The sequence below is a fragment of the Mya arenaria genome, chromosome 3 (genome assembly GCF_026914265.1).
Source record: "Mya arenaria isolate MELC-2E11 chromosome 3, ASM2691426v1".
In the NCBI taxonomy this organism is placed as follows: domain Eukaryota; kingdom Metazoa; phylum Mollusca; class Bivalvia; order Myida; family Myidae; genus Mya; species Mya arenaria.
This window is the reverse complement of record NC_069124.1, coordinates 10016158-10038134: the sequence shown is the minus strand read 5'-3', so window position 1 is coordinate 10038134 and position 21977 is coordinate 10016158. Positions and strand designations below refer to the sequence as shown.

General features: G+C 35.3%; 1 protein-coding gene across 2 annotated transcripts; it reads left to right on the top strand.

Moving 5' to 3' along the window:
• The first annotated feature begins 8940 nt into the window (after nucleotides 1-8940).
• LOC128228745 (cartilage matrix protein-like) lies at nucleotides 8941-12401 on the top strand. 2 transcript variants are annotated; one of them, XM_052940238.1, is made up of 5 exons: nucleotides 8941-9078; nucleotides 9296-9917; nucleotides 10115-10168; nucleotides 10467-11069; nucleotides 11239-12401. In XM_052940238.1, exons 2-5 carry the CDS (start codon nucleotides 9542-9544, stop codon nucleotides 11826-11828), a joined length of 1623 nt encoding a protein of 540 aa, XP_052796198.1. In that variant the 5' UTR covers nucleotides 8941-9078; nucleotides 9296-9541; the 3' UTR covers nucleotides 11829-12401. The 2 variants fall into 2 exon arrangements, with proteins under 2 accessions (XP_052796198.1, XP_052796194.1); XM_052940234.1 differs by having other exon boundaries at nucleotides 9034-9182.
• Nucleotides 12402-21977: the final 9576 nt, after the last annotated feature.

Genomic DNA, 21977 nt, shown 5'->3' with positions numbered 1-21977 from the left:
AATGTGTACGGTAAGTGCTGGGTCGTTAATCTCCTTACAGTCAATTCCGTCTCGTTGAAATGTTCAACTCACGAATTTGAAAAACAAACAAACACTAAAACATAATAATGTGGGTATTTCGTATGATATATGAATTTATTTCAAGGCCCTCCATTAATCATTAGTCTTACTCAGTGTAAGGAGACTGGAGGCCGTTCTTCAAGAACCCTAAACACGATTTAGTACATGGGATGGTATTCCAACAGTAGCGCTGCACTGATTACAAATTCCCCTTGTGTACAATATCGCCTCTATCAGGGTGAGGAATCACGTGACTTCAATGGGGTTCTCACATGTGTCACCACGGTTCAAACCCGATGTAAACAAGCAAGAAAGTGACAGTATTTACTAAATAACATTATTTTAGAGAAAAGATAGGAACATATTTCTTGGTACGATGCAATCCTTGGCAAAATATTCAACTCGACATAATTTTGTAGAAGGATGCTACGCTGTGTGCGCCGTGATTCATTGTTTTGTACATATTTCTAAGTCATTTGTAATAGTTAAGAAGTCATACATGCTTTAAAAAAAAGTTTTGCTCATTACTCTCATAAAATGAATTGTTCGTTAAATGTTATCTTAGTTTTTTTCAATAAATATCGAATTTTCATGAAGTGCTGTTGTACACGTGAATGTGATATGTGCTGTCGTTTACGCAAACTTCTTCTCATCTAAATAAAGCTGACTATGTTAAGTCGGCATCCTTAACAAACTTATCATAACATGCTCAGTTCATTCTATTTTATGGTTTGTATTGCCCTCTTATATGTGACGAGAATGTATACAACCTAAAACTCTTATTCATGGTATGAATTTACACCAATTTGATCGATTTGAAACTTAAAAGTATTCAGCATCCCTCTGCAGTTTCACCAAATGTTTACAAAGATGGATAAATCAAATGGATGAAGAAATAGATACACTAAAATGGAAGGCAAAATTCACTTCAGCCAAACCCGTCTCATGTACGTTCAAAAGTTAAAGAAATTCAACACCCAAGAAACGACAAAATAACAATAACAATTAAATAACAAAATCGCCATTCCTAAAGGTTAATAATAAAACTGCCACCGCTCCAGTTAATTCCCAAGCTTCGAAAATGGTAAAAATATCTTTATCCATAAGAAATCAGGAAATAATAAGAAGCACTGACAACGAAATTGATTACCATGAACATGACCTTCCCTCGTAAGATGATAATTTGTATCTGGCATGACCTTTCGTGTAAATGTGTTCATCCCCAACCCGAGCATAGCGTGTTATGCGGAAATAAGGTTACAAAGTTTTCTCTTTTCAAATAATACCATATGACAATGTTTCCATTGTGCTGCCGAGGACGGTCTTCAACAAGGGAGGCAGGTATGTGATGACAATAGAAGACTATAAGTATCTATCGTGTGTTTCCGGTACGGATAGAAAAATCTAACCCGAAGGCTCGCGCGTAAGCAGGTTACTAAGCTTGCCGAGTTACCGGCCACGCAGCGTGCCCGAGGGGCGGATTTTTCGTTCCTGACCGGAAACACATGATTGATATATTTTCTTACATATAAAAATTTTAATTTGTGGGAAAATTGTCGTAGAAAACGCTCTTTTGTAGATTTCACCAAACGGTTATGTAGCTATGAGCACGATAAGCATGTCCAGCGTGGCCAAATATTTTAATCTACTTATCGGGGGAGGTGGGGGAGCGAGAGAGAGTGTGTGTGTGTGAGAGAGAGAGAGAGAGAGAGAGAGAGAGAGAGAGAGAGAGAGAAATTGATAGCTTTAACGCCATAGAAGAAAATATCACCAACCAGACATCACAAGCCTCGAGTTGTTATAATAAAGTTTCATAGTATATTCGAATGCATAAAGTCCATAGGCCCATGAACATACATCAATGGAATTCATAATATATATAATAAAATGCACTTCTACCAATCGATCGTAGGTCACTATATATTAATACACGTATACTTATCTTTACTAACAAGGTACTACAAAACACAAATTAAACATAGACAATATACATACAATTTAATATAACCATAGAGAAGTGACAGTGGTTACAAATATCATTTAAATGAGTTATCTAACATCATTATAAATACAACAGGGTCTCTGAATGATAAGGTTTTGTGGACAAACATTGCTAATTTCCTTTGAATAGTCTTACTGGTATTTGAAAAGTTCAACAAATTTGGTTATATTTGGTCTAATTAAGTAGTCTTTATGTATGTATTGTCTTCTTCAATAACTAAATAAAGTACATTCAAACAAGAAATGAAACTCATCTACTATTTTATGGCAAACTTGACTTTTCCTTTCATATTCAGATATAGGAAAAGGTTTGTGTTATCTACCGGCCTCAATTTCTTACCTGTGTGAGTCTATTTCTCGTCAATGCTTTCCTAAATTTAACTATATTAACAGCACATAAAAGTGTTTGTAACTTACAGTCTGCGAACAAAACAAACGTTTTGGCTGTAGATGAATTAATAAATTCAGCAAATCATTTTTGTACATATACATTCAAGTCTCTGTTTCAATTCACTTTAAATTTATATAAAAATCCCCAACACTTTGAAATAACCATGCATCATAAAATCCTAGTGATTGTAATAAATCTATAATAACCTTTGCCCATGACAACAATTTGGCAATCGTTCTAAATATATATACGATTTTCTTAAAACATCTTTAACATATTTAATATCATCACATTGTGAAATCTTTAACACATTATTAATCACATTTACAATTCCTATAATAAGTAATGTCAAACAACACTGGTATATGATTATATTAATGTAAACAACAACATGACTTTACTTATGTAATATGCAAACATATATCAGAGAAACTGTTATTGCATCCTTTACATCCATAACTCAAAAGTTTGATTTTTTACATTATGAGCGCGACGTTTTGAATCATTTCACTTAAAGGGTTTGTCATATATCATGAAAAAAGAAATTATTAGTTTATAATGACGTCATATACAAATACAATTGATCCAACCAGCAAAACATGTAATCACTATTTTTATATTCAATAGTTTAATGATTAATTGTACATTAAAACGTAGGTCAATCATTTCTTCTCTGTTGACTTTCTTTTACCGGGGGATGTACATGGAACGGAGTTAGCTGGAGTATATCATGTCTTCCATTTGAATGTAATCATCACTCAATCAATTGAATTTATCCATCTTTTGTCAACATTTGATGAAATATAAAAGGGTTGACCTCGTCTCTTACAGAAGGACAATGGATAAATTGGACGTATCACCATGACGGCCAACAAAGAACATAAATTTAACATTTTTAATCGATCATATGGATGGATATATATTCATTCATAAAAGAAATATCATTTGGAATAAAAGTCCAATCTTGAATTATCGTCAAAGTTGAGAGAGTAGTTCAAACTACTTATTAAATAAAATAAGCATGTTATGAGAAGAATTCACGTTAACAACAGCAAAAATAAAATTCACGTTAACAACAGCCTTTCTTAAAATATCGATATTAATTAAAAGAACTAAAATAAATTTTACAAACAATTCGTTTAATTAATGAAATGAGTAAAATCAACATATTAACACATGTATAAGTCCTTAAATATTACTAATTACTAAGAAATGTAAACAAAACAAGGACTCACGGTGCACACAGCGTTGTATTGTTCTACAAAATCCCGTCGATTCGAAATTTTAGCCAAGGATTCCATCGTTAAAATACAAGTAAATCCAAAATATTTCACACTTGAAGAAGCAGAAAATAGCATAGTCTTTAATAGGCTAAGAAATATTTTCCCATCTTTTCTCTCAAAAAAGTTATTTAGAAATAACTGTCACTTTCTTGCTTGTTTACATCGGTTTTGAACCGTGGTGACACATGTGAGAACCCCGTTGAAGTCACGTGATTCCTCACCTTGTCTATGATGCTTGATGACACGCTCTCCTTTTGTGAAACGATAATTACCCACTAAAACTAGTCGTAATTCTTGTTTTATATGTTTTGATAATAGTTTACAACATTGACAATTGAGTTACACTCAAAGTTGTTCCGTTTTGAAATAGCATTTCTCATTGACATTTTGTATTTAAGGTGTTTCTTTTTAAAAGTTAGGTTGTAATTATTGTTTTAAAAATGAAATGACTCAGTCACACTAGTTAATGATAGTTAATGATATTACGAAAGCTAATCGAAAATAAAGTGAAACCAGCAACAAACTTTAAACAATATTTATTTTATAACAGTTTGGCCAAAGTACTGCCAAAATCAAATACTTTGAATTAAGAATAAATCAAGAAACAACCTATTGCTTCTGGTATTGTTAATGTTAGCATTATTAAGTCAACATAATGTATGCAAAAATCTTCCAGAATTATTCCCAAAAAGGTTGAAAGGTTATCCTCAAAGAGTAATTTAATTGAATCAAAGATTTAGGAAATGTTCTAGCACTGGTGAAACTTGTATGAAAAAACATTTTTACCCCAAAACCAATATTAACTTTGGGTTTAACGAGGTGAAATATATTGCGACCTTATACTGAAAGGAACATTTTTTTTTCTTTTTATTATTAGCCTAGACAGGATTTTAAATGACAGTTTTTTTGTAGGTTTTTTTTTTTACGAAAATTGTATACGAACGTAACGTGACTTTAACAATGACGTCGTTGAGTTTGTGTCCCAGCCCTTTGCCACTGACGTTTGAAATCTTGAGAAATTCATTCTTGAATATCATTGGTGAAACATTAATAACATCTGTAAAGTGTTCCCGTTCCGCATAAAAAATCCGACGCGAGGGCACCTGCGTTGCAAGGTTACGAGGTTACCGGCCACGCAGCGTGCCCGAGGGTCTGATATTTCGATCCGGAACGGACACACGTGATAGATATTTTTCTAGCATAACATGTGAAGAAAAGACATAAAAAGCGCGTTCTTGTACATTTCACCAAAAAGCGCGTGCGATGATGTTAACTGACGTCATGACGCGCCGTAATTTGTAATCACTGCATACGTCAATAAGTTCCTTCGATATGACGTCTTTTAAGGGTTATTTTGTTTTGTTTTTAAGGTATATTTTTGTAAAGTTAATTTCAATGGAACTCATCTATTGAAATCTCATAATTATGATTTATTTACATAAAATGTGTAGTAAAAGAAATTGAAAGTATTACGTCAGAGCGCGTGACTCATCTGGTATGGGGGTGCCATATGGAGTTTTTCAGCACGGTTGAATTCACCGGAAATGCCTATCCGGTGTGCTAGAAAAGTTGTCCATTTTGACACTTGGTCACCTTACAATTGAAATATATCAATAAATAATGAAGTACGGACTTTTAAATTCACCTACATGTAACAATGATCACCGCTTACCATATTGAATAAACCGAGCTGGGGATTCAGTTGCTCAATAACGACATTTGGGTTATTATCTTTAGAGTTTCTGATTTGTGAGATATTTCCCATAGGGCATCTCAATTGTTTTAACATCTCTTTAAAGTTCTTGAAAATCGCTTGTAATATTAGATGTAAATGATACATAAGGACGCTTGCAAACCCATTTAATTTTAAAAACAAAAGGTATTTGTAAATAATTATATTTATCCGTTATTTTCAAATTTGACCATGTTGAAGCTTTGAAACCGAGTCTTTCCCTTATCAGATCTGTACTTTGCTTAGGGGATTCTTAGTAATCGGCCATACATATACAATGGCATTAAAATACTGTGTGATTCAGCTTAAGGCTTTATAGTTGTTCAGAAATGCATTCAGAAACAAATACCTTCATTAACTACATGCCATTGACAGCTTATTAGGACAAAATACTGATTATCCTGTTAAAACGAATGAAATGTTCAAATTGAAGCCCTATTTTAATTATTAATCAAATGTTTTACGGAAATTAACATAAGTATATCAATTAAAGATTTGATGTCCCTGAAATCATGCTGCATTGTGTCCACTCACGACCTTCGTCAACTGTGCCGTTATATTGATCCTTCGAGATATGTCGGATATATATATATATATCTGCGCAAATATGATTGCATAATTCCCTATCACACTAGGCCACGTTCCCACTACGTCCTAAATCATCTGGCAGGACGCAGTCAGAACTTGGTCAACGTTGATGGTACGCAGTAGAAACCGATAAGTGCGTGGTATGGTCTTTATGGACGTATGGGACGTGAGCTGACTTTAAATATGTTAAAAAAACGTATCGAGGACACGGTCGAAGCAGGACGCAGTAAGAACCTAATAAGAACGAATTAACGACGGCATGGAAGTAGTGACGGCGTAACTTAAACCCAGTAGAAACTTAGTCGACGTAGTGGAAGCGTGGTACTGTACGGGAAATATTGAATGGCGTCCTCATCGCGTTTTCTCTAGGTTGTTATTTCGTTCTTGCTACGTCAATGGAGTTCCCACAACCTCTCCACGCTTTTACTACGACTATGGTACATTCGTGCGACGTTGTTGAAGACCTCGTTCGGTTGTTAATACGTTCTTTCGGTGCTAAACACGTCTTAGGCACGCTTGTATCAGGTTCTTACCACGTCATGTCAGGTTCTGAACAGTGATCGTGTATAAATACGGGATTCAACTCCCCTATTTCTTCATTTTATACCAACACTAGATATGAATGAAAAATAGGCCAGTTATAAATAGAACACGGTTATTCCATATACAAATAAATTCAAGTCATTAGAACGTAATGGGGACGTGATAATCATTTGGTAAGCACGTGGTGCAATCTTCCTGGTCGTAGTAAGAACGTACAAAGAACGCATTGGACGTGGTGCGCGCGTATTAAAAATGCATTGGACGTGGTGCGCGCGTGAAGATGCGCGCAGTAAGAACATATTTGAAACGTGTGAGACGGAGTGAATGCCTGGCAGGGACGCATTAAGGACGTAGTATGAACTTGAGTAAAGCATTTTTTAAGAATTTGACCGCGTTCTCGCTGCGTTTGTCGAAACTGCCAGGACGTAGTGCGGTCTTCATAGTGTTCGTCTAGTGTGATATGGGTGTTACAGGGTGCTAGTGGTTGTTGACAGTGTTACATTTCCAATTTCTTCAAATGAACAGTTCAAAAGTACCATTTTACTTCAGTTTATTGTTTGTTTTAGAAGTTCTGCGTTTCTGTATTGTTGTTGTTCCTATATACGTATTATGTAATCTAAAATCTGATATATTTTGTTCATAAATATATATTGAAAAATGCAATTAATTTCAACCACATATTTATAAATGCCCTAAATTTGATGTATCTATATTTTGAAATTTGTATTTACAATGAAATAGACAGAACAAAGCATAAGAAATTATCGAGGTAAAACGAAAACATATTGATTCGAGGGCTTCATACGAATCCAAAAGCGAATCAATAATGTGAAATATCGTTGATGCAGTGACGTCATTATTGCACATTGTCAAATCGAAATATTACAAATATTAAGTACAGCTTACACAAGCAGTATCGATATTGATGCACCATTTTATGATAAGACATGCTATTATATTTGATATCAAGACAGTTTCTGTTATTTAATTCGTTACAGTCATTAAAATACTGATAGAACTACCAGCCAAAACTCACGTACAAATTTATGATACAAGGAAAAGTGCAATTGTTTTACAAGTACATCTTTATCACTCTGATTGATAACATTCCTGGATAATTGCTTGTCAAGTATATTGTCCCTAACATACGTCGATGCTTACGTGTTAGTATTGTAGGGGAAAAGCAGTAACTGACGTTTACACTGAAGTATTTAGGCCGTATTAACAATATGTTCTTAATGTAATCAAAACCATTTAAAATCCAAAAAGACTTAAAAATGATAGCATACTCAATTTCATGAAAATTAAACATATGTACTGTAACATCTGACATATTGTTACAATAAAGGTAATTACTTCTTATAAAACGTTTTATCAATCAACAGAAACAAAGCTAATACATTATCTATTATGTTATATGTGACATAAATTGTTTTAATATTACAAGTAGCAGCGTATATATATATATATATATATATATATATAATAAATTCGCAGTCGCAAAAAATATCACAAGTAATTTAATCGAAAAATAAGAATAAAATATTCATAACAAGTTGTAAAAGGGTCCCCCCTTAAAAAGATAACAGATATTTGTTACATGAAATGCAACGATGAATACAACTATTCGTATTGCGTCTTAAATGCAAGCTCTGACAGGGCGGTTATGTTTATTCATCTCTGCAGGTAAAACCTACTGAAATATTTGACAGGTGGGTTAATTTTTGCAATATTAACAGCCCACTCAACTAGCGATAAATTCCGGTTTTTAATCTAATTACTGTATGTTATTTCTGTAAAATCTTCAAAATAAAATGATAATTTGTTTCCTAGTGTTATTGCTGATTAACATCTTGATAACTGGTGAATCATGAAACTCGAAGAATAGTTCCTGTTTTATTCATGTTTTATTGCATTCTGGCAAACAGAGGCTGATTCATGGAATATTGTAGGATTCTTGTTTTGTCTGCGGGAATTCAGGAAAGAAAAGATTGTATTGGAATTATCGTCACACTATCGCCTGACACATTCTATCTCATGATATAAGAATCATGAATAATCGCCCGCCAGTTTTTTTCGGAACCAAGACACATTTTTTTTCTTTTTTGAATCAATTAGAACATATTGTATTTCATAATAATCCAGAAATGCGATAATTAACGATATCATTATAAAGTGCGTTAACCACAAAAATAATTTGGTGTTCCTAAATTCCCGGTTACATCGGTAGTTAACTTGTTTTTATTTCCTTCCCTTTTTTGATCAATGAATCTGCTGAATAAAGATGAGTGCTGATCTCCTGTTGCGCCACTTACTCATGCTGTAGCAATGTCAATCATCCGTCGAAGCAAATGTTTACCACTCAACTTACTTCCTATTTGTTGCGGGCACCCACAACCGCTCAGGATCAAAGAGGATAGTCATGGTGGGGGTGGATCTATCAATATAAATACACTTGGAGGGATCGGGTATATAAAGCAGTGAGTTTCGGCATGTTTTTGAAATCATTGTTTGTATTTTAACATTGAATTATCATTCAAAAGAAGACAAGAAAATGGATGCTAAACACATACTGATATTGACGGTAAATATTTTACATAAGTTTATAATAATGTTTAGTTGGAAATTGATGTTGTTGCGATAATTTATTCCATCCTTTATGTTCTCCTATATTTATATTTATTTTATTTTTCACAGGTTTCTGTCATCCTGTGGACAAAATCATGCGCATATCCATCATGGGAATGTTCGAACAAGCCAGCCGACATTGTTTTTATTTTGGATTCGTCCTACAGCATTTGGTTAAGTGACTTCAAGAAACAGACGTCATTTGTTCGCGACGTCGTAAAGCAGTTTGATATCGGACCAGGGCCATCCCAAACGAGAGTCGGTGTCCTCACATTCGGCCATGATGTATGGAAACAGTTTGACCTTAACGAGAAGATGGAAACAACGGCATTACAAGAGGCGGTCGAGGGAATCCAGCATGGGCACGGCAAATGGACTAACACAGGCGCAGCAATCAACTACGCTTTGGACAGTATGATTACGCCAGCTGCAGGCAGCAGACCGGGGGTCTCAAAAGTGATAATTGTTATCACCGACGGACGGTCGCAGAAGTGGCAAAAAACACAAGCTGCCGCTAAGAGAGGACATGACCAAAATATGACCATTTTTGCGATAGGAGTGGGCCGCAATCTAGATCTCAATGAACTCAGCAACATTGCCAGCAATCCGGACGATGAATTCCTATTTATGGTCGACGATTTCTCAGCCCTTCAAACAATAACCAATCGACTGGCAAGGACGGCTTGTAAAAGTAATTTAAATCTATGATACCTTTTTATAATCTAAGAAGTATGATATAACTGATTTCGTATCCTCTTATTGATATGTCCACCCAACCTAGATTTTCCAAATTTGTCGTATTATAATTTTATTGTATCCCTACATATATGCGTACTAATAGCTCGTTCAAGATGGAAATGCGTATTTGATAGCATCCCTCTGTTTCAGTATCGACTCCAGCGCCGTTCATCACAACGACAAATGCACCATCCGATCAATCAGGTAAATATGATGATATTTTCAACTATTTGATGGCACAAGTATGCTTTAAAAGTATTTAATTTAACTTCAATCAGATTCAACACATTGATATAAATAGCTTTAGAAACCAGTCGACTTTCAGGAAACAAAAACAAGAGCAGCATATTAATTTCTATTACGATGAATGATTTTCTCTCTTTATAACGCAAACATATTATCTTTTGTTCTGTTGGGAATAAGACATGTCATTATTTCTATTTGATAAATGTTCAACTGTCAGGACAATTCACTAAATATCACCTCTATGTCTTGGTTTCAGATTGTGGCGGAAAGCCGGCTGACGTTTTTTTCTTGATAGACTCTTCAGGAAGTATTACCAGGAAAGATTTCAACAAAGAAATCTCGTTTGTTCAGAGCGTTGTGAAGCTGTTTGATGTCGCAATGGACAAAACTCGTATTGGTTTAATAAGTTTCAGTCACGATGCAAACATAGTTCTTCCCCTTGACAGTCTTATGTCAAAAGAAGAGGTTTTGAACAAGTTGTCCAACATTCCTCATGTCGGAGGCGGGACCAATACAGCGGAAGCGTTAAAACTTGCAAGACAACAAGGCTTCTCCGCGGACGTTGTTCGTCCGAATGTGCCGAAACTTATCATTGTGTTAACGGACGGCCTATCAAGAGACGAAATACAAACGGCAAGAGAGGCCAGGTTGGCACAGGCAATGGGCATCAAGGCGTTCGCCATTGGGATTGGACGAGCCGTAGACATGGTCGAGATTCGAAATATTGCAAGTAACCCGGATCAACAATACGTTTTCCAGGTGGAAGATTTCAGTTCTCTTGAAACTATAAAGGACGTACTGGCCGACAAGGCTTGTGGCGTAAAGCCCGACGAGGCTAGGAAACCAGATCCTCGTGCAGGTAAACAATTATCTATTCAATAGATATATTACATTTTAATTACCAACTACATGTATACAGGTTGTTTATTATACCTGTTTAAACTGATTAAAATATCCATCAATTATACTATTCTAAATATATTATATGTCTTTTGTTTTAACTCATGTTCACGTTTCATCGTTTTCAGTTTGTTTGGTAAAGAAAAACACGGATATGATGTTTATCTATGACTCAACATCTATGGGCGTCCGAACCTCCAATGCGATATCACAGTTTCTCTCCAAAGTTGTGTCAGGGCTGGACCTGCGATCAGGCAACCTTCGCATTGGCCGAGTAACTGACGACTGTCCCACGGCCGGAAACATACCGCTGAGTAGCAAACTCACACCTGTAGACTTTTCCGAGTTCCAATTGTCGTCATATTCCCACATGCTCCAAAAGCTTCGACGATCTGGCTTTACCATAGAATATGGGGGTCGACAGGGAGCGACCAAACTTGCAGTGCTGTTTATCGATGGGAATATGAACGGCTTAGATTACAATATCATCAACGAAGCGAAACTGCTGAAGGCTAAAAATAATAATGTGTTCGTCGTAACAATAGGAAATGGGGACATTATCTCGAAAATAGGGTCAGAGTTTGGACAAGGGTACCACATGCACGTTAATGATTATCGGTCGCTTGAAAATGCAGGCTCAGAATTCTTATCACAAATTTGTGATTTCTTTACATTTGATTCACTGGACTACAACATAGACTATGTAATTCCTGTTTAAATGATATCTAAACATCAAGTGACGCTTATTTTTCAATTGTGTATGTACATGTAATTCCTCATTTTTACAAAAAAAATACTAATTCTAAGGAAACGACAGCGAACTCGGAAACACATTGGTTTAATTTGAAATACATGAATAATATCTGACTTCGAGTTGATGGTTCAAACTCAGACAAGAAGATGGACTCAGTCACGTACACCACCAACCCAAATAGAGCGCACAAAGTTCATGACTCTGATTGGCCTATTTGAACAACAAATAAGCTATACATAATAAGCCTTTTTTAAGAATCTCTCTTCCAGAATGTACCTGGTAATATGTCTCGTGCAATACATTTGTAAGTTGTAATGGTTATGATTGTGTTGTTGTTAATGATATTTAAGACAATCCTAAAAATTGCTAAAGAAGTGTTTACGTGCAATATTGTTTACTTACAAATATACATGTTTTCTTACTGTAGATTTGATGTTTATACATTTAATCATGTTTTGTTAAATATTATGAAAATGCGTTGTTCATTTACCAAACAACAAGGTTTGTACTTTTATACAAAATATAATAAAAACAATACGTTATAACTTGTTTTCAATATAAAGGAAAAGAGTAAATTCAATGACATTTAATGTTTATTCAAAACCACGAATTCGCTGAAATTAGTGAAAACGATTTATTTTTAACTTTAAATATTGTAATTCGATAATCTGAGCAAACTATCAAATAAGCGATTTGTTCTCGATCGCGAACTAGCGACTTTCACAGAATGTATAAGATAAAGGGTTAAGAATATGGAACTTTCACAGAATAAAAACGAAACAAACGAATAACTCTATTTATAGTTAATCAAGACTTGTACACGGTACATCGTCTTCTTAACCATTTATATATACACTAACTAGTGAATGGACAAGTTGTACAAAATATTTGATAGTATTATAAGTGGATAATTAATATGAAGATAACTACTAAGTTAAATAATGAGCCCAAGTGAAAAGTTTTTAACAACACATAATATTACCTTCTGAAATGGGAAAAAATCACTTACAGGACAGGACGCAGTTTTAAACAAAACAGAACATACCTACATTCTAGTCAAAGCAGTCATCGGGGAATACTTATTGTATGACTAGCGACTAGTACTGTTATCACAATAATTCCGAATAACGGATACAGGATGAGTCATATACCTTTGCATTGAATATAGTCATATGAAAAGTAACAGACGTTCCCATGCATCTGATGAATATAGAAACCCATAACAAACTGTTATTGGCTCGCCTCTCGTGCGATGCCCTTCCGTCTGTGGCGCTTCTTCCCACACTCGATAATTCTATTATAATTACTCAGGATTGTTATCGTTTTGACTAAGCTATGCTACTTGAACCAAATAACTTATACCTGACGCCATCATTAACAAAAACATGTTCTCGCGGGTTGAGGAATCGTACTTAGCTTATATGAAATTCTAATGTTTATTGTAAGGAATTTGTTCTTCAATTAGAATAGAAATGTCAATAATTTCTGTCAAAATAAAATAATGAAAGACATGCTTCTGGATATCCATGAAAACATTAACACCAGTGGCAATTCAGCTCCCCCCCCCCCCCCTCCCCCACACACACACGCAAAAAAACTAATTCAGACTCTCCTGAGACGGTCAACAAATCAGACCTTTATATACCCCACAGCATACTCGCGATCAACTCCTATAGATCGACTCCAATAATGTGCATCGACAACAGGCGATCGATCGAAATCGAAGAATTAGCGATCGATCGGTAAAAAAAGAATCGTCTTGGTCTAAAAACAGAACCGTCCAATGATACAAGATGGCGGCTTAATAATACTGCTGATAGCAAAACGTATATTGCATTTTTTCAGCAATCAAACGACTTTTAGAAAAGCTGTGCCGAAACCTTAAAATTACAATACAGTTATATGTTTATTCTAGAGTTTAACAACAAAAAGTTCCATCCCGTAGAAAGAAATTAGCCGTGCAAACCATGATTTGCTAGTGACATAAACAATTTTGTAAATACATTTACTGGATTTGTGTGTTAAAACCAAAACGAAACGTGAAATCTGTAGCAGACATATTGAACTTATGTATCTTCACGCTATGTGATCAGCAATGATCGTACAATCCTTTTATGAACTCATATTTCACTAGTGTTTAAAGTAGATAATTTGCAGCGGAATTTTAGTTTCACAGATCATGACTTTGCAGTTTATCATGCCCATTTTATACCAACGACAATTAATCTGTGGATGCCAAATATGAATTTTGTGATGATTGCTAAAAAACACTTATCATGACCAGTACGCAATGAGTTAACTATGCTACACGGCGTTTTCAAGTGAGTGCACTTGTGATAGTTTGGGACAGCATCATAATCTGCGAAATCATGGAAACTCCCGAAAGAAATGTTCATTAATTAGGACGAGCATAGTCGTGTTAAGGAAAGTCTAATTTATTAACATTCACAAAACGGTCCGTATGCGCCGAGCCACATCAATGCTTTTACTGGTCAATATAATAGTGTATTCAATTAGAAGGCAGATAACTTTAAATCTGCCTTACATTCATTTCAGTAAATCAGCAGTCAGCCGTTACTGATTTTGATCAGGTGAAGCGGTAGATATAAACAATGTAAGTGGGTAGTTTACACAGTATTATGTAGACCACCCATTACAAGTAAAGATCGTTAGTTTATATTTAATTATAATAAATTGCAAAGTGACTGTGGCGCATCGAACTATTTATTTCTGTACAATCTAACAACTTTTTTAACCACAGTGTAATCTTGGTTATTAATTATAAATGAAAGTGAAAGACAAACAGGCAATCCACAGTTATTGCATTTCATGAGATCAAGCTACACAGTAATACATCATCATCATTAAATGCAGTATTAGATGAAATTAAATTTATTTACAGGCCCTTAAAACTTTCAGTTGAAATACTTTTAATAATTTTATAATCAAATATTTACTCAAATCGATTGCTGTTATTTTTTTTGTTTAAAGCTGCACTCTCACAGATTTACCATTTTTACAACTTTTTTTATTTTTTTGTCTTGGAAAGAGCAAAATTTTGCGTAAATAACTGCAAACCAATGATACAAGATGCTATATATTTGATTTTTATATTTCCGTTCGAAAATTAGTTACTAACGGTTTAAGAAAAATGCATGAAACATCATTTTTTGAACTTAGATATAAAAAAATATGTGATATAATTTTTGTCAGGAGTCTTGTATAACTGATTTCCATGGATTTTCGCAAAAATTGGTTGGTTCCAAGACAAAAAATAAAAAAGTTGTAAAAAATGGTAAATCGGTTTGAATGCAGCTTTAATGGCTGTAAAAACTCTAGAATGTTAACGTTATAAAACCAAAAAGGCGATTCATTCAAACCATTTCTGACAGCTTCTTCAAGCGTTTACACAATAGGTTTCGAACAATGTTGATGGTTATCTGCATCTCCTTAATCGAGTTTCTTATTGTTGTTTTTGTTGTTGATTATTGTTTGATGTTGTTGTCTTTGTTGCTGTTTTTGTTGTTGATGGTGTTGGTGTTGGTGGGGTTGGTGTTGGTAACGGTGTTCAGTTACGAGCGAACGTTGGGCGCTTTCATGGTGTTTTTTTCCGGACGCAACGTAATAGCAATTCCGTGTCCTATCGGGCGTAGGTAATTTATCTCACTACTGCAAATATTATACTTTTTGGGGCGGGGACACAGGCGACAACCGATAACGTTGGTTATTGATCACGTGATTGTAGTCTGCCAGTCCCAACGGGATAGAAATCAACAACCACAACAACATCTTAAATCACTGTTTTAAACTTAACTCATACGGGCCCATATATGTATGTGTTGTTTAGCATTAAGATCTGTTCCATTAGTTAAGCATTCACTGTTCAAAAACTGTATCCATTACATTAATACATTAATTGAATCACTTCTGGGAGTAATGCACCACTCAGTTGTAACCACAGCCTCTCCAGGTCTGGAGAATAGCGGGGACTATGATTTTCGGTCCAGCCAAGCCCGGGTAAAACCCCTGCTCTGCGGGGGACGAACGGATGGTAAAATCCCCGCCAAATGCCCCCGCACCCAAGGGACCCTAACTAAGGCGCATTCCCCGCTATATTTGGCGCGAATACAAAACCATCGCATTTACCCGGCACTGCGGGGCCACCGGGAAGGTAAAACACGGCTCATTTCCCCGGCTATCCCCGGTATACTCCCGGACTTTTCGGGGCCGTGGTTACAATTGACTGGTGCATAATTCTGCTATATTCGTCAAAAATTGCTTGTTAAGGTATGGGGCGAATGTTTCATTTCCCCTAATTCAAACAAATAAGTTACCGTATTAATTGATATTACATCATTGTTAAAATAAATACATTTACGCATAGAATTACTTTGCATTTCCTTGGGGTCAAATCAATTACAACCACCTATTTAGAATCAATACTTTTAGCATTTAAATAAAAATTAGCAATTACAGCGAAATGCCTGTAGTATAATGTTGTAAAAGTCAACTCTCTACCAAATTGTTAGGCAGCTGTTCCAATCCAAAATAGATAAAACTAAATAAAACATACTAGAAAGTCATCTCAGGCAAAGCGCATTTACATCATTACATCAATTTTCATCAGCTGTCATCAATAATTGACGAGACTTTATGAATCTTCTAGTCGTACAGCGATACACTTAAGTAATAAAGGTAAAATATATCGATAACGGAATTGCTTGCGTACAAAAAATTGAAAGCATTTAATTCGATCCTATTTTGTTCTTCTCGCTCATTGCCGGATGTGAAGTATTTTACTGCAGCGTTCGGTTCGAACACGAGCGATTTGTGCGGGAATACTTCCGCTGAGGTCAACACGTGTTTTAGCCTCCTCAACTCAATTGTTATTATAAAATGTTCTTGATTGAATAACCCCAAATTCCCATGCAAACAGTTTATGCAATAAACTTTCGGATCTGAGGGAGGGCCGCGAGTCAAAGGTTTCACCCCTAAGTTACGCCCCTTTTAACGACAATTCTAACGACAATTTCTGGAGCCGCCCCTGTTTTGTTTCACTCTCGGCATTATCGATTATTACTCGGCCCCGGAAGTTATCGTAACCTTGTACATGTAAAGAAGCGTAGTCTGTTCGCTGTCGAGTTATAGTTATTGTTAACCATAAACCAATATGTCAGTGTTTCGTATCAGCCAATCATCTAACATTCACTTTCACTTTTGAAGTCATCAATGTATTTAATTATAAATAAACCTATATTTATGCATTTGTGTATCAAATAATACAAGTTAATGTATATACAATTTAACTGACCAACACATGCATACTCCTGACCAAATTGCACTGGTCACCCTTTACCTCGTGAAATAGTTAATAGGTCAAAATTGTAAACAAAACAGTTGTGGACTCATTGTGGATATAAACAGTTTTTCATTCTATATGGGTATTCTCTTTTCTTTTTTTGTGGCCATCATTGTGAAATTTGATGTTAATTTTGGCCAAAATTGCTGATATTGCCAATGAACTGAAACTGGTATTCAATCTCTCCTACTATTTGAAATCATCTGATTAGCATGTAGACTGGTCATTTTTCAGCTGAAAACGATCACGCTTAGGTGTTCACATTTGGCGAGGTTCAGTTGATTTATAACGATATTTAAGTTTATCAAAAAGTAAGTTGTAAATATTTGGGATGTTCGTTTTACAAAGACAGGCATTTTGAAAATATATTAAACATGCGATATATACCTCGAGTTTATGTCAGAGCATTTGTTTAAAAATAGTATAACAATTTCCCTAATAAGCTTTAAGTTTTTTGTATTTCCAACAAACAACTTTATTTAAACATGTGTTTTTTATCAAAGGGGAAAGACTACAATTGAATTTCAAAGAATGTCTTTAAGTTGATAATTTTACTTCTTATTTAATGATTTAACTCCATATTTTACCAAAAAGCACCAAATAAATTTACCATTGAAGATGTCAATCTTATATGACAGTAACACTTAAAAAAGCAACACATTCACTGTCACATATTTCGCCGGAGCACTCAAACACACTTTTATTCAAACATTTAAAGGGACTCTCGCGTTTAAACTGGTTAGACATCGAAATAATACTTGTGTGTGAAATGTGAGTTCAAAATAAAGCTTTATTGTTTGTAATTATTTGTGCACGTGTCAATGTGATAATGCTCTATTTTGCCAAAAAAGCTTTACTAACGCTTTTGAAAATTGAACGATTTTAGGCCTATATAATGTAATATACAGGTTACATGCCCGGCTAGTACATAAATATGTTGTATGTAACCAGCTATATTAGCTGCGTCTTATTTGTATAAAAAGTCCACACTTGAGTCCGTTTTTTTACGGTTTATTGTAGAGAGTTCAACTTGTAATAATGATAATCCTAATCGTGAGAATAACCACGATAATGATGAGAATCGCATTCTGAAAATAGAAATATACAATCATAAGAATAAAATAATACTTAATCTTATATAAATCATATATATATAGACATATATCGGGTATAATTTATACTTCTAAATCAACTGCATATATAAACATGATTTATAACAGTTTTTAACAATGAAAATCTAGTGGCAACAATGCGAACAAAGTACATAAAAACAAGTATAAAAAACAGTACAATGACATACAAAACATAGCCAACTGTACATACAATAGGCTATCTAACAAACTTATATAGCTTACCATTTGTGGAATGAAAGGATATAAACAGTTCGAGAAACTCGTGCAGAGAAATTAAAAGTGTAGTAAATGCATAAATCATAATACAAAGCAAATCTCAACTCATTGCAAATACAGAAAGGGTAATTGCAGATACAGTATCAGAAATAATACGCACCAAAACATGTGTCCAAATCCTGAACAAATACCAAAGTTGACTTCTGAAAGAAGTCCAACCTCCCTCAGCAAACTCTGAATAAGAACTGCAATCACTTGACATATCACATGATTGGATTGGCGGGAAAATCTATAATCCTCTGCCAACATGGTCGTGGTCAAAAGACAGGTAATTATTAAAAATACAATGTTCACAGTGAATGGACTAAAAGAACATGAAAAGGTTACACACAACCAATTCTTTATAAATACAAAGAATTGTACCCTGTTACAATAATATTCATATGAGTATCTCCAGCTGCTGTTTGTTGATAAATGTAAGTAAGATAACTAAATTTTTAATTGGGTTTAAAAACGCTCAACATCTGTGAAGGTGTCGCCGTAAAGATGATGTCGAATTATTCTGAAGCTTGCTGATAAAGCTTTACCCAGTGATTTACATACATTATGTATTGAATTATAAGAATGACAACAAATATGGCGAGCTTCATGTATCAAAGTTTCAATGGACTGGCTCAATCGATTTCAATGAAATCAATGCTAGCTCAATTAAAATAAATATAACCGAATAGCCATTTTAGACACCTCTCGATTTCAGGCAAACGCGATTATATCTCAAAGCAAGTACTTTTCAAATCATTGGTTTATGAAAAATTGTTCAAACAAATGTAAAAGCCCATAATAATGGTTGTTTGTTTCATCCATAATAGCTGAATGAGCATGATGTTTTCTGCATTGATTGTAATAAAATTTAGTTGAAAATGATTTCAGATAAAATCAACATTTTGTTTTTTCGCCGCAAAGAGTTGCAAAAGAAAAAAATAAACATCCTAATATCCATAAATGCAAAACGTAGGGATCACTTGTTTCGATACCAGCCCCAAATTAAATGCTTTTTTATACCCTGTCCAATCCATTCCAATTTCTGAGAATTCACAAATGAGGCTGTTTGTTCCAATATATACCACTGTATTGATAAATTTCATCATTATTATTCAAATTAAAAGTGCATATGATTTGATTGCTAATTATTCCAATTGCCTGAAAGTTATTTTATAATTTGAAAGTAAGCAGTTTTCTATAGAAATAGTCGTTAGGTCATTAACAAGTGAATATATACAGCAACACTGTTGCTGACTGACCCTTAACAAGTGAATACAGGCAACACTGTTGTTGACTGGCCCTTTACAAGTGAATATATACGGCAACACTGTTGTTGACTGGCCCTTAACTGGCCCTTAACAAGTGAATATATACGACAACACTGCTGATGACCGGCCCTTAACTGGCCCTTAACCAGCGGATACATACAGCTTCACTGTTGCTGACTGGCCCTTAACTGGCCCTTAACAAGTGAATATATACGGCAACACCGTTGATGGCCGGTCCTTAACTGGCCCTTAACAAGCGGACACATACAGCTACACTGTTGCTGACTGGCCCTTAACTTGCCCCTAACAAGTGAATATATACGGCAACACTGTTGATGGCCGGTCCTTAACTAGCCCTTAACAAGCGGATATATACAGCTACACTATTGCTGACTGGCCCTTAACTGGCCCTTAACAAGTGAATATATACAGCAACACTGTTGCTGACTGGCCCTTAACAAGGGAATATATACGGCAACACTGTTGATGACTGGCCCTTAACAAGGGAATATATACGGCAACACTGTTACTGACTAACACTAAACAAGTGAATATATACGGCAACACTGTTGATGACCGGCCCTTAACAACTGAATCTATATGGCAACATTGTTGATGACCGGCCCTTAACAACTGAATCTATACGGCAACATTGTTGATGACCGGCCCTTAAAAACTGAATATATACGGCAACATTGTTGATGACCGGCCCTTAACAACTGAATCTATACGGCAACATTGTTGATGACCGGCCTTAAAAACTGAATCTATACGGCAACATTTTTGATGACCGGCCCTTTACAACTGAATCTATACGGCAACATTGTTGATGACCGGCCCTTAACAACTGAATCTATACGGCAACATTGTTGATGACCGGCCCTTAAAAACTGAATATATACGGCAACATTGTTGATGACCGGCCCTTAACAACTGAATCTATACGGCAACATTGTTGATGACCGGCCTTAAAAACTGAATCTATACGGCAACACTGTTGATGACCGGCCCTTAACAACTGAATCTATACGGCAACATTGTTGATGACCGGCCCTTAACAACTGAATCTATACGGCAACATTGTTGATGACCGGCCCTTAAAAACTGAATATATACGGCAACATTGTTGATGACCGGCCCTTAACAACTGAATCTATACGGCAACATTGTTGATGACCGGCCTTAAAAACTGAATCTATACGGCAACATTTTTGATGACCGGCCCTTTACAACTGAATCTATACGGCAACATTGTTGATGTCCGGCCCTTAAGAAGTGAATATATACGGCAGCATTGTTGATGACCGGCCGATAACAAATGAATATATACGGCAGCATTGTTGATGTCCGGCCCTTAAGAAGTGATTATATACGGCAGCATTGTTGATGACCGGCCGATAGCAAATGAATATATACGGCAGCATTGTTGATGACCGGCCAATAACAAGTGAATATATACGGCAACATTGTTACTGACTGACACTAAACAAGTGAATATATACGGCAGCATTGTTGATGACCGGCCCATAACAAGTGAATATATACGGCAGCATTGTTGATGACCGGCCCATAACAAGTGAATATATACGGCAGCATTGTTGATGACCGGCCCATAACAAGTGAATATATACGGCATCATTGTTACTGACTGACACTAAACAAGTGAATATATACGGCAACACTGTTGATGACTGGGCTTTTGTCAAGTTATAATATTCATCCTTATCAACACAAATAAGTGGTTTCTTGAAAATGACGCAAAACGCAATTTATTCCACCACATGACGTTTTATCTGAAATTATTGGAATCGATGCATAGACCAGCCAGTAAGTTGACATACTATCTAAACATGGCTCGGTTCATCCCATTGATCCTAACCAAGCCCGGGAGTTCGGTTATAGATTTTCATAAAACTATTATGAATTTTTAATTGTCTTCCAGAATTGTTATTCTAAACCATCGAGGATGGATAGTGCTTGAATTTAAAAGTCTGGAAAGCGATCAATAGATGTATATGTATTCGATAAATTGTTGATGAGCTCTTGGCGGTGTTCCATAACTATATACAAACAACACATAATGGAACCACTCAGG